The sequence below is a fragment of the Falco peregrinus genome, chromosome 13 (assembly GCF_023634155.1).
Source record: "Falco peregrinus isolate bFalPer1 chromosome 13, bFalPer1.pri, whole genome shotgun sequence".
Classification (NCBI taxonomy): Eukaryota; Metazoa; Chordata; class Aves; order Falconiformes; family Falconidae; genus Falco; species Falco peregrinus.
In genome coordinates, this window is record NC_073733.1 from 1,623,579 (window position 1) to 1,636,988 (window position 13,410).

At 49.4% G+C, this 13,410-nt stretch overlaps 1 protein-coding gene across 10 annotated transcripts in view; it reads left to right on the top strand.

Moving 5' to 3' along the window:
* The first annotated feature begins 1,793 nt into the window (after positions 1-1,793).
* LOC101919878 (H(+)/Cl(-) exchange transporter 5) overlaps positions 1,794-13,410 on the top strand; it is a 43,314-nt gene continuing 31,697 nt past the window's right edge. For 2 of the 10 annotated variants that reach the window (XM_055817943.1, XM_055817952.1), the window contains exons 1-2: positions 1,794-1,901; positions 2,485-2,770. In XM_055817943.1, coding sequence (XP_055673918.1) covers positions 2,767-2,770 — 4 coding nt within the window. In that variant the 5' untranslated portion in view covers positions 1,794-1,901; positions 2,485-2,766. Of the gene's footprint in view, positions 1,902-2,484; positions 2,771-2,791; positions 2,812-13,410 lie in introns of those variants that run through there. The other 8 variants (XM_055817948.1, XM_055817953.1, XM_055817945.1 and 5 more) reach the window with 7 other exon arrangements.

Sequence of the window (13,410 nt, forward strand, 5' to 3'; positions counted from 1 at the left end):
CTGCTCCCCTTCCAGCAGCACCACCCAGCCGTGCCCTCAGCACCGCTCCGTGCTCTGCTGCCCTGGCTCCTGGCAGGGACCGGCCACGCTTCCAGGCTCAGAGAAGAAACCAGCCAGGCTCTGAGCCAGCCTCCGTGGGAGGAGGGGAAGACACGTCCAAGGGCACCGAGGGGTAACAGGGATGCTCCAGCAAGATGCTGTCGACTGGTGGCGGACTCTGCCTGGCCGGGGCTCCTCCCGCACCGCTGCTGCCCTCTAGCGCTGCCAGCACCCCTGCCTGTCCCCAGCGCGCCGGCGGGACTGGTGCCCGACTGGGAGGTGGGCGCCGGTGGCAGGGCTGCGGGCGGGGGGCTGGCATCTGCTGGGGGCACCACCCATAACCGCCGCGGCGGCTGCTCCCAGGAGCTCGGTGCTGCTGAGGGTGCTCGTGTGCCGGGGTGTGTGTGTGTGTCCTCGGAGAATCCGCTGCCCTTGAGTCCTCGTCAAGGTGCTTGGCCCATGGGGACAGGTGGGAGAAGGGAAACTGAGGCACGGCGGCTCTCCTTGCCCCGGCTCACACAGCAGCCCAGCGCTCCGCTCCGACCGTGCGCCCGGTTTGGTACAAGGGTGGAAGGGGGATCACGGGGAGCGTCCCGGGAGAGCCCGGGGGGTCTGGGCTGGGGGGGAGCTGGGTTTAGCTCCCTGAGCCCTGAGGTACCCACCTAGTGGGGCATGGGTGGGTGGAAGTGGAGGGATGCTGGGTTTTTTAGGGCTGCCTTTTCACCTCCAGACTTGTGTGCTTTGGAGGAGAGGAGGGATGGAGCCCGTCTGGGGGGGCAGGGAGAGCCCCCAGCCCCCAGTTCTGCCCTGGCCAGGGGCACAGAGGTTGTCGTCAGTGGCCACAGTCCACACCACAAGCCAGAAGCAGACCTGGAGGTAAAAAGCTGACATTGAGCCTTTGCTTTACATCCACCTTTATTTCATTTTACACATCTTCTACCCTGAGGGACCCCCCCGAGTGCCGGCTGGCTGCCCTTCAGCAGGGCGGGGGCACGGAGGTGAGCGAGCCGGACCCGAGGGATGGGCTGCCCGTGGGTCACAGCAAGCGCTGACATCCTTTGTACCTATTTAGTGAATTGAGAGGGAAAAAGTATTCCTGGGGCTGGAGAATTTTGCCTTTCCCCTGAACATTTTCCCACTGGCATCCCAGCACAGCGGCACTTTGGGGGCTGGGAACTGCCCCACCGCATGTAGGGATTTGTCCTTCAGCTGGAAGCATTTAGGGAGAAAAACTCTGTGTGCCCCGACCGCAGGCAAGGGAGGGAGGGATGCTGACTGTTAAGGCTGGATGAAAAATGCCCCCCGACACAGTTTGGCAGCGGGGATGTCCCAGCCCAGGCCTGCATGGTGTTGGGAGAGCTGAGCTTGGGGAAAAACAAGAGGAGTTTAGGTTCGGTCCACCATTTCCCCAAGAATGTCAGCATGGGGGGTCCCAGTGGGGCTCGAGGTGGAGGCAGAGGGCAGAGCAGCGATGGGGGGGTCCATGATGGGGGGGTCAGTGATGGGGGCTCAGCGATAGGGGGATCAACAATGGGGGTGTCTGCGGTGCGACGTGCCAGCAATGGGGACAGGGGCAGGGGGGAGGTGCGATACGCGCTGTGGCCTCACGCAGGGACCCTCTCCCCTCGCTTCCCCCCGCCCTTGCAGAACAGGGAGCATACCGCTTTAAGAGCCCGGCGCCCACACTCAAGATGGCGCCGGCAAAGGGTGTCTGGGCTTCACCCGCGCGGCAGTGCGCCTGCGCACGAGCCCTGCCCGGCCCGCGGCCGGTGGGCGGGGCCTCCCAGCGCGCAGTGCAGCGGCGCGGGGCGGCCGGCGCCAGGCTCGGCCTCAGCGGCGGCGGAGCGGCCCAGGCGGCCGAGGTGCGGGCCGGGGGCAGGGGCTAGGGCCGAGCGGCTGGGCCGCAGCGCCCGTCTCAGGGTGGGGAGGGACGCGGCGTCGCGGCTGGGAACCGGGAGCTTTGGGCAGGGCCGGCATGGGACGCTGAGGAGAATCCCGGAGAATTCCCGGGGCCCCGTGTCGTCCCGGGCCGGGCCGCGGTGGGGGCTGCCCCGGGGGAGGAAGTGTCCGGGCATACCCGAGCCCGGGTATTTGTTTATTTTACAAATGTGCGCAGGGCGGGCAGTGCCCACGGGGTTTGTGTAGGTGCCTCCGCACCCCTTCCATGTTCTTGGTACCGCCCGCCTCCCGTAGGTCAAAGGTACCGCCGGTCGGGGGGGGGGGGGGGGGGCGCTCCTAGAGGCGGGTGGCCTTCGACCAGGAGCTGTGTTTTTTCTATTAAAATTAGCATATAATGAGGGTGGTTCACTTAAAGCTCGAAGGGTTTTACTGTTCCTGCCAAACGTCATGGTTTGTCGATAGGTTCAGCAGACTCAGGCCCTGCCTCCAGGCCTGGTCTTTTACGTTCTTCTTCATAGGTAACCAATTCCTATCTTGTTTTGACAGATAACCTTCTGATGGTTTTCTTGACCTGTGCAGTGTTTCATCTTACATCACCTGTGCCAGGCAGGTTGTTCCCCATGCGCTTGGCAGGAGTGCGGTGCCTGGCACGCCTGGGGCACGGGGCCGGGGCTTCCCCCCGCAGCGTGGTGCTGGGAAGGCTGTGTGTCCTGCCTGAGCTTCCTCGCCCGAGCAAGTCACTCTTTCTCTTCCAGCAGCTCTAAGAAGCTTCGGAGTGAAGGCAGGAACAGCTGAGCCTTGGGCGAAGGTACCGATGCCGCTTGTTGGATGGGTAAATGATCCTCTCGTAATCGCGATTGACCTCTCCTGTGGGTGAGCGCTGGTGCGAAATGTGGAGAACTGGGACTGGGCAGCATACAGCAATGCAATGAGCTGCTGCGGGCATGCCACCTACTTTTCTTTCCGTCCACCTTTAGGAATAGGTGGTGCAAGAATTAGGGTGGCCGGAGCCTGGGAATCCTTAATACAGTGTGCGTTACCAGCTTCTGGATGTTGTGAGCTTTCATTTGCCCAAGTTTTAAAGCCTTCGTTAATCTTGAAGGTTGTACCTCAGTTTTGTTTTGCAGCCAGAACGAAAGGAATGATTTAACTTTTTACACTTCTGCAGAGCAGGTGTTTGTGAAATGCACACTTTGTAGTTTCCCAGGTGTTGGTGGTTCTGTTCTGGGTGGCTGTGGGGCTGGACTGTGAGTGCTAGCACCTGGGAGGCAGCCGGGACACTGGCAGACACTGCTATACCTCTGACTCCCTTTGTTCCCAGAAGAACTCAAAACCAGTATTATTTTTTTGTTTTTAAAATATGGCTTAAATTAATTATGGTTGTATAAAAGAGCAAATTGTTTTTAATGCTTTGGGACGCAATGGCCAAATTGTCATTTTCCCAGCCCAAGCTGGAGCCTTGCTGAGCTGCTCCTTTCTGAAATGGCCTCCCACTGTCTGCTCAGTGATAGCTGAAGGTCTTTGGTATATGACCTTAAACTTGGTTGTACCAAAATATCTTTTGAGGTTTGGTTTTGGTTTGCCAAGATTTTGTGGCCTTGTCACTAACAGTTGTTCTCCCTTAACTGTAGAAGCCAAAATGGTCTGGGAGGGGCGCCTAACCAAAAGTGGGTTTTTAATAGAGCTGTGTTGTACCTGCACCTTCTAACCCACCCTGTGCACTGCACACACTTGAAAACATAATGGCAAATTTCCTTTGGTCTCCCTGTGGACTCAGTAAGTCATGATCTTCAGCTGCCAGAAAGCTGCAGAAGTTAGAAAATCACCATGGGCCCAAAAACACTGAAGCTTATTTCTCTTCTCCTGACATGTTTTGTAGGAGGTTCTTGGGAATTTGTGCCACACAGATGTACTTTTCTCTCATGTCCCTTGCCATACAGCCGTGCTGCTGCTTTCTGCTGCCATGTGCTCTTGCCATCCCCACTGCACTTCGGGACTGGGTAACACTGTGAGGCAAGATTTTCTTTCATCTAAATACTTTCCTGCAGTCATTGTCTGATTTGTGTTTGATCCGGTTTCTTGTTTGGGTGTTGTTTTTCTTAAAAAAAAAAAAAAAAAAAAAAGCCTTGAAGCTCGTAATTGAGTAAGAAATGTGGCTGTAACACCATTCTTTCAGGAAATATCAGTTAATGATACATTATTCTTTTGGCTTTAGATGTCTTGGCAAGGCAAGAAGCTGATTGTGCAGTTGTCATGTTGCAGCGTGCAATTAGAACATGGAGTCACTTGTGTTCTGGATGAAGAGCTGTGCTTCATGATCAACTGGTTTAATGCGAGGAATCATGGAGTGAGCTCTTAGGTTGGCAGTTGTTACTGTCATGCGAGCTGTTGGCAGTGAAGTTCAGCAAAAATCAGGAAAAGCCGACGGTGCAGAGGGGAAGTGGCTCTGGCATGGGGTGGTGGTAGGTGGTTTAGTGCTTGTGGAGGGTGTCCTGCTGCTGAGATGCCTGGAAACCTGCAGCACCTAGGTTTGTGCGGCTGCCTCCTAGATTTGGTATGAGGGTTTTAAGTGCTGGGTAATGTATACAAATTTTCCTTTTTTACCTGGGAATTGCATTTTCGAGATGTGCCTGTGTGGTGATGGCGGCATCGCCTCCTCAGACTGAGGTGCTTGCTGCAGCTCCATAGGTTCTGAAGCCTTGCCTGCTGCTTCTGCTCTTTTGCCCTGCTTCTGTCTTCATCTACCTCCTCCTTCCCCAACACCCATACATGTCTTTCCCTCTGTCACGGTTCCTCATTTTCTTCTTCCATCCTTGATGTGGAAGGTGGCACCAGCTGTGTCTGCAGCTGGATCTGGTCACTAGTGAAGGAAGGCAAACCTGCCCCTCAAAATTCCTCACCTTGAGCATGCTTACACAGAAGTAGTGCTCATTCATGTACTATCACAGGTCATTTGGTCGGGTGAAGTCCAGCCAGGTGGCTGGCATCCCAGATTGCGTGCGCAGCCGGGCAAGGGCTGGTGGTGGCTGACATTACAATCATCTGGTCTTAGACTCATCCAGCGGGTTTATCCAGGAGTTTAGATTCAAGTCTGGGTGCAGAATTGACAGCGTGGGTTTGAATATTTATGTGCATCTTGCATCATGCTTTTAATTATTCCTTCTGGAATAACAAGTCACTCTTGGCTATGCAGCACAGTTTCATGTGCAGTTGTTTGTGAAGGACTGCAAGCTCTGGTTTTGAAAGACTCTTTCTTGGATGAGTCTCTCAAGTGTGGTAGCTCACCCATCTCCTTGGTGTAGCTTGGGCAGCATCAGAAGGCAGAGCCAGGTAACCCTGGGTGCATCCCTGCTTGATAGGAGAAGCTACAAAGCCAGATAATTTGGACTTGTGTGGTGCTGCGTACCCGTTACTGTCACGCTGCAGCTGTTTGTGTTGTGCTTTTGGCTTGAGGCCAATACTCAGATACTCCAGAGTGCTGTGGAAACACCAAAACTAGCATTTTGGGGCTTGTGGTGACGCTGGGGGTGTTTTATAGTCATTCCTTTTCTGCATGGCTCTGTTGTGGAAGGTGGGATGTTGACTGTGTGTCCCTGCATCCTCGGGGTGGAACCTTCAGGGATTTCCGCAGCAGCCATTTGTTTCGCAGGGCTGAGGAATGGGTGAGACTGTCTCCAGGGAGGCTGACTGTCGCAGCATGCTGTTGCAATCTGGAGAAGAAAGAAGTGGTCGTGCTGTAGGGCAGAATCAGGTTGTCTCCCGGGCAGAGCAGGCTGCTGCGGAAGCTCCTTCTGTCTCTGTGTGGCTCTTTCAGTCAAACTTCAGCAGCCAACTGACTGAACTTTGGATTTATCTGTAGTGGATGTATATGTGTTTTTTTCAGACAAAGGGACACTACAGGCACACTTGGGCAATCCAGATGACTGCTTTGGTCAGATAGAGACATCTGGTGGCTTTTTGGGGGGTGGGAGGTCTTAATCATGCCCCTGATTTTCATTTTATAGTCCTTTTGCCTTTTCATTGTTTTTTTTTTTTAAGCAGAAAATTCTCAAGAAGTTTAAGTACTGTAGTGAGACCTACACAGGATATGTAAAATTACTTTGGATTTTTTTTCTTTTTTAATGACACTTGCTACAATATAACTTTTAAAAAAAGTTTAAATAAAAGAGATACTGCTGCAGTCAGTGGCAGTCCATTTCTGTTGTTCTTTGTGACTGTAAGGACCGTTATTGATAAAGGGAAAATCCTTTGTGTGTGGGTATGCAGGGTCTGTGATCTCCTAGGTGCTGCAGGACAATACGTTAGAACAGTTCCTGATGAAATATATGTGCAGTTGCATTTTCCGGAACACTTTACAACGATGAGCATAGAAGGTATCTATTAACAGAGGGTCTGAAGCCATCATGGTGACTCTGCCTGCTGTGGATGAGGTCAGTGTGCCACCACGGAGGCTCGACTCCTAAAGGAAAACTTGAAAACCTGGCTGGAAACTAAGTAGAGGGTCCAGACTGCTTATTTCAGTGGCCATAGGTGCTTTGCTCTCTAGCCAAATTGCACTTTTCCCAAAGGAAGAACCTCATTGTATTTTGAGAGTGCTGTTGTTGTGGGTAGCTACAGAACACTTTGACACCAAAACGTTGCGGCTTCTGCTGTTGGAGGGTAGAAGGTGAGCTATTGAATGTGTGTCCTGGTTTTGTAGGAAGCTGAACTATCTGTAGAAATTCAGAGAGTCCCAAGAGGTGCTTCAATATTGCAGTCAACCAGTTTGCCCTGTTGTTTGTGTGCTAGCTTGTTCTGGTTCCATGCAATGGCTTTCAGACCTGTTGCGCTGCAATTCAGTACTTCCAAAATGCCATTTTTATTGTGCCCCTCTTCAGAAATGTCTGGTTTTTTAAATATCTAGAGACTGTATACAGAAAGAGTGTGTATACTTTGGGTCAAATAAACAGTCAGTCTGAGGAGGACTCTGTGAGCAGGATGAAATCCATTGCTTTGACAAAAATACATAAAATCAGCTGCATCATGTGTGCCAAGCAGCTCAGGTGGATTTTGTGAAGAGGGAGATGCTGGAAAGGTAACTTGCGTGCACAACGCTTGGGGCCTGGCTGCTTCATAGCATTCAGTGTGTACCAGCTGTAATTCTTGCTGCAATTTGGCAGCATCTCTTTGGATTATTAATGCCACCTCCCTGGGGAAACTTGGCAGTAGTTCTTGCCAGGGCTTTGGTTCTCCTCCTGTAACCCCTTTACCATCGGGACAGGGAGGCTTTAAGGAGGCTTTTCTCACTGAAGATTTTGTGCAAGTTGAGTGCTTTACGTTCTCTTTGTGCCTTAGAAAATCCCCTGTTAGGTTCGTTGTAGCCTATATTTCAGTAATTTGGGTGTTTTCTACCTTGTCAAGCAAGAAGCAAAACTGCAGTCTCCCCAAAATATGTCTTAATCCAATATCACATTTGTGTGATGTTTGCATCTTGGGGTGTGCTGTGAAGTGTCTCATAAAACAAACAAAAAAAGATGAGTTGCTCTGCTGGAAGAGATACAGTACTTGGCACTTAAGAAGAGTATGAAATGACAGGTTTCTAGCTGAAGCTTTATGCAAGCTTGAAACTAAGCTGGACTGTAAAATATAATTATAAATATTTGTTGAAATCTTGCTATTTTAGCCATGATGGTCCTTACTATTGGGTGGGGGGTGAGGGGGAGAAAAGTGAAAGGAAAAGGGGAAGAAAAAAGTGGTGGTGTTTGAGAAGAGATGATATTTCATCAGTAGTTATCTGGCTTTTTTTTTCTTTGTCTGATACAGTTTTGGGCATAAGCTTTCTCCATTAGATCTGAAGGACTTCAGTTCTGTAACAGCAAAATCTTGTCCTTTTTTGAATTTCAGTAGAATAACTAAATGTAACACATGTGGAAAGAGTAGGATGATTGTAAGTCATGTAATCCAAAAGTAAAGATCCTCTGTGTTAGTGTCACACAGCTACTGATTATGGTGTATGAATAGTGTGTGGCTATGAGGAGTTACATTTTTAACCTGAAAAGTGGAAATGAGTTTACAACACACTAGTTCTGTGGCTGCAGTAACTTGTTTTAGTTGGGAAGTAGAAAATTATCTATACCTTTATTAAATTGACTTATTTTCTCATTTGCCTTGTCCTTTTGTGTTTACCCCAACAGTATTTAAAAACACTGCTGTCTGGCAAGTGGTTCTGCGTGAGGTGTGAAACTGTCTGGAGTGTTGTGTGGTGCGGGGGACCCGTGTGTGTGTGCTGGGTGTCTGTGGGTGCTGCTGTCATCTGTGGGTGAATATGACTGTAGAGCACTGGCTGCGTGAGGTTTGAGGAGCTATGCTGCTTGGGTGACCATGTAATTATATATTTTTGGGAATGGGGGAGAGAATACAAGCCTCTTGCTAGATGAGTTCCTGGGATCTCCTCACAACAATATCAGGAATCTCATTGCGGAAATGCTACTGAGCCTTGAAGGGTGTCTGGGTTTAAATGAAGCTGGCATGTGTACTCTGTGTGCTTCCCTACTATAAAGTGGAAAGAACACTTTTTGTAAAAACCATATTTGGCCAGTACTGCTGTTTTTCATACTGCCTTGAAGACTGTTCTGTATTAAGATCTTCTCATCTTGCATCCAGGTTATTTTTCCACTGGCTTTTGGGGTGGATGTGCTGTGCTTGGTACGCTGCTGTGAACTGCTGCAGGTTGTGCCATGCTGGACCGAAGCTGCAGGTCGTGGGACTGGTCCCTGTGGATCCCATCATGGGGAGAGGATGGAGGGAGGTCCTACAGCCTTTGGCCGCTTCAGTGACTTCGCTGCCATGTGTCTTGGGAGCCCCTAACTCCACTTCTTGTGGGTGTGGACTTTGGCCATAGCTCCTTGAGCACAGTCTGTGGCCATCTCACCTTGGAAACTGCCATCCAAGAAGAAGCCTGCCTCCTTAACAAAAACGGGGCCCACAGAGATATGCTGCTTCCCAGAGCTCCCCTAGGGAAGGAGTTGGCTGTGAGGACAGCTTTGCTTGTGATCCATTTTAAGACTAAAGATTTTGGCAGGAGGTGGCTTTAGAGTCTTCATCCAAGTTTTTGATGTTTTCTGGATGAAAACTGTGTCAGGTCTGTTCTGAATGCTGAAGCAGTCTCCGTAATGAAAACCACCTGCATCTATTCTGGCTGTTTCATGCTGGGTCATGTGTTAATCACACTTCACGCTCTTCCCACTTGCGTTGGGAAGACTGGATAAATGGAGTGACATCTGGCTCTGTTGTTGAAGATTTGCTAAACTGAGAATGGCCTGTAGACACTTTGGAGTCATTGCTTACCAGCTACACAGGTATGTTTTAAAAACAAGGCCCTAGCTCAGCTGGTACTCCTATGCAGAACTGTGCTAGTCAACCATTTTCACCATCGTGAATTTCCAAAGAGGGTGGTAATGGCAGAGAAACTGTTGGTTGTGTTTCAGCATGGAAACTGCTGTAAATAACTGAATTTAGTCTGGAAAATACAGAAAGCTTAAAAGCCAGTAGCAAAATCACTTTAACTGTCTGTTGCATGGCACAATCACAAACAGTCTGTAAATTTGGTGTTTTGCATTTTCAAGTTAGGCTGCTTTTTGTCAAAACATTAACCTGAAAAGAAGCGAGAAGCATTTGTGAAGAAGCTCTTGGGAAGAGGTGTCTGAGCTAAGACTGTGGATTTTTAACTGGAATTTAAAATGGAAATTACAAAAAGTTTAGAAGGAAAAGAAAAAATCAACCCAGCAAAAGCAAGATGGTCTGACTTGCATCTCGGCACTTACTGCGTTTCTGTATGTTGAAGCATCTTAAAAAAGGCAGGGGTTGCTGGAGAAAAGCACTGAAATGTCTGTCATCCCAGTAAACACATCAGTCAGGCTGCTTTGATTGGAAAATTGAGTAAAGCGACAATAGGGGTGATACTGTACAAGGGGATTAAAAAAGCAAACCCTCTGGAGAAAGCTGGGTGACTAGGACATGAGCCTGGTCCTGAGATCTGTCTGCAGCCCATGGTCAGCATCACAAGAGGGATGCATATCGAAATGTTGTTTGGTAATGTGGATGGCGATTGTGCAGGACCCAGGCTGGCCTTGCTGCTGGTCCTCTCCTGAACGCCAGCTGGCTCGTGTTGGGCATGCCTCCAGGGGTCGGAGGCAGAGGTGTCTAGCCTGGAAGAAGAGAGAAGCAGCACGTAACTGTGGAAACAGGAGTGGGTATTGGGAAGTCCAAGGTATAGTCTGTCTCTCTGAATAGCCAGTTATCTGAAGCGTCACAGATACCCGCTCAAGCGAAACGGGAAAAAAAATCAAACCACCAGAGAAGAGCAGCATGGCTGTTCAGAGGGACTTCGGGGTCAGCCTGGCTGCATGCATCTTCCGACAGTCATCCTTGGGTGTCTGCAGGCAGGGGTGGCATGCCTGGCTCTGCATCTCCAGTATGCTGGTGTACCGGCTTTCCTGTCTGTTCCTGTCTCCCACGCAGCTGTTTGCTTCCAACAGCCAGAACCTGTATGACCCAGCTTGTAGTTGTAGTCCACTGTAGGAAAAAACAAAGGCAGTATCAACAAAAACAAAGGCAATATCAACGAAGATGATTAAACAGGAGTTTACTGCTTTAGGGGTTGGTGGGTTGGTTTGAGAGCTGTGGTTGCATGTTGATAATTACCAGGAATAACTGCTTCTTGGCTGTTAGGAAGTAGTGGTGTAGAACACTGAAAAGATGCTATCTGTTGGAAATGTAATCTGCTTTCAACCTGCAAGCAGTTGTAGGACTGCTTCTGCTTCTGAATTCCCCTTCAAATAACAGGAAAGGCCCTGAAGGTAAGAAGGGATCTGTGTTGACTGGGGAGTTAACACTGCCTTGCCAGTGACTGCTTAGAAACCTGTTTCCCTGCTGAATTTGTAGGAAACGTGAATCCTGTGTACGTGTTGGTGCCTGATATTGGTGCATTTGCTTCCCCTGGTCTGTGCATCACTTTGGGGCACTGAAACTTGCTGATAACTCCTCTCTGTGCAAGAGCTTTCCTTGTTGCTGTCCCATGTCAATATAAGAAGTTTTTAATGGGAATTTGTCCCTATCCAAAACAGGACCTGGTTTGCCAGAGGTGATTTAGCAACCTAACAATTGGCAAGTCCAGTAATGTTGTAAACAGTCTTGTTTGCTGACTCTTCAATGTGACTTGGCTTGTTTTAACACAATTCCTTAGCTATACCTGATGTGATTAATATTGCAAAGAACTGGAGCACGCCCGTGAAGAGGGAGGGAGAATGATGTTTCCTGGAGGAGCCAATTGATGCAGCAGATAACTGAGAGGAAGTAACCAAAGCAAATAAGTTTCTAATAGTGAGCTGTGATTTACTGATGCTGCCAGTGACAGCTGAGCTGAACTTGTGCTAAACAACGCTGCTTTTAGCTTTTGGAGGACTGGCACCGGTCTTGTACAGGGCTGGCAGTGCTTTTGGTCGCAGTTGTGCGCTTGCCACTTCGTGCTGCCAGAGCAGCTCGTCTCTGTTGGTACCTGCTTCAAGTCATGCCTGGGGGTATGGCTGTGGCAGTGGAAAAGCTCCCAGTGCGGTTTTAGGATGGGGAGCGTGAACACAGCAGTTCTTTTGGAATTTCTTTCTCTTCACCAAGAGGGCTGTTTTGAGTGAACGCGTGCAGTGTGAATTACCCGTGCCGCTAGCCTGGACCCAAGGTACTCTTCATGCAAGTAGTTCAAAACCAACAACTTCCTGCAAGAAGTAAATAAGCTTTTCTCCTGTTTCATGGATGATAGAACGGTTTGGGTTGGAAGGAAAATTAAAGACCATCTAGTTCCAAACCCTGCCGTGGGCAGGGACACCTTCCTCTGGGCCAGGTTGCTCAAAACCCCGTCCAGCCTGGCCTTGGGCACTGCCAGGGATGGGGCACCCACAGCTGCTCTGGGCAGCCTGGGCCAATGTCTCACCACCCTCATGGTGAAGAACTTCTGCCTTGTACCTAACCTAAATCAACCCATGTTTAGTGTAAAGCCATTGCCCCTTGTCCTGTCACTACATGCCTTTGTAAAAAGTCCCTCTGCAGCTTTCTTGTTGGCCCCCTTTAGGTATTGGAAGGCTGCTGTAAGGTCTGCTATAAGGATGTAGACACCACAGCACATAATATTACTTAGCTGAAACCACAAGATGCTTTGCAGGATGGGGATACAGCCCTGCGGCTGTTGGCTCCTGGTCTAAGGTCTGCCTGCATGACCTTGGCTCATAATATCTTTCTGCTTGTCAGTACCGCAGGATGCGACAGTGGGCTTTGTCAGAAAGGAAAGAACAGTGCAGGAGTGAGAATCAGCTGTTTCCTTAAAGCCTTTTGTTCATGGGGTGGCTCTCAGGAGCAGATCTTCCCCAGGACTTTGGCTTCTCCCTGCTTTTTTTCCATCTCGCCTCCAGTGCAACCCATGAGGTCCATGTGTGGCGGCTGGGCTGGCTCAGGCTCTGTAGTAACACTAACAAGGCAGGCACTTTGGATATCCTCAGCCTTTGTTCTCTCATCGGGAAGCCAGATGTTTCCAGAGTTCCCATGCCACTGTGTCTTGCTGTTCTTTTTTCTCCCCAAAGCACTTGGAAAGCACGTTCCTACTTGATTTTTGTTTCACTGTGCATGTACCCAGGGACTGGGAGCAGCATGCACAGCGTGTGTGCCTATGACGGCTGTCAAAACTTGCCTCAAAAATATTAGTTTTGGAAAGTTGTACAAGGCCTTTACTGAGGTGTATGCCTTCCAGGTACCGATGGGGAAATGTAGTTGTAAATTAGAAGTGGGGATGGAACAGCTCAGCACTCGCTTGATTATGATCTGAGTAATGAGGTCTTTATCTTCACAAGACACAGCACCGTGTTCTCATTGGATCTGCTGGAAATAAATTGTGATTTCTTCAGTGACCTGAACAGTTCAAAGCCATTAAGACTTCTTGCATTGTAGGTGTTAAGTGTTTTCATGTGTATTGTGTGGAAAATTCCAGGAAAGAGAGCATGCAGCTGAAGGCCTCTTTCCTCTTCCTCCTCCAGGAAAACAAACCCAAAAAAATCTGCCCTGAGCTGCCTTTGTGACAAACCCAAGGAGCTTTCCTGCAGTGTGCCATATAAGTATGTTTTGCTTCCCTGAGGTCTTTTGACCAGCTGACGTGAGCTGTGGAAATTCCTGGTAAAGCAGGAGAAATGGGCTGCTGCTTTTTTTTCTTATTATTTTTAGAAATCCCTTTTATGTAAAGCATCTGCAGCAGCTAAACCATTTCTTTAATCAGTGGTGGATGATTGTGGGTCATTGCTAATCTAATAAATAAAACACTGGAACATCTTGCTTCTGGAGATACGCTTTTCCTGGCAAGTATATGCGATTCTATTAGCAACACTTCCAGAAACAAGGTTTTATTCAGAAGCCAAGTGCAGTTACTCATGAGCTGAAGATGAAATCAGCGGTGAT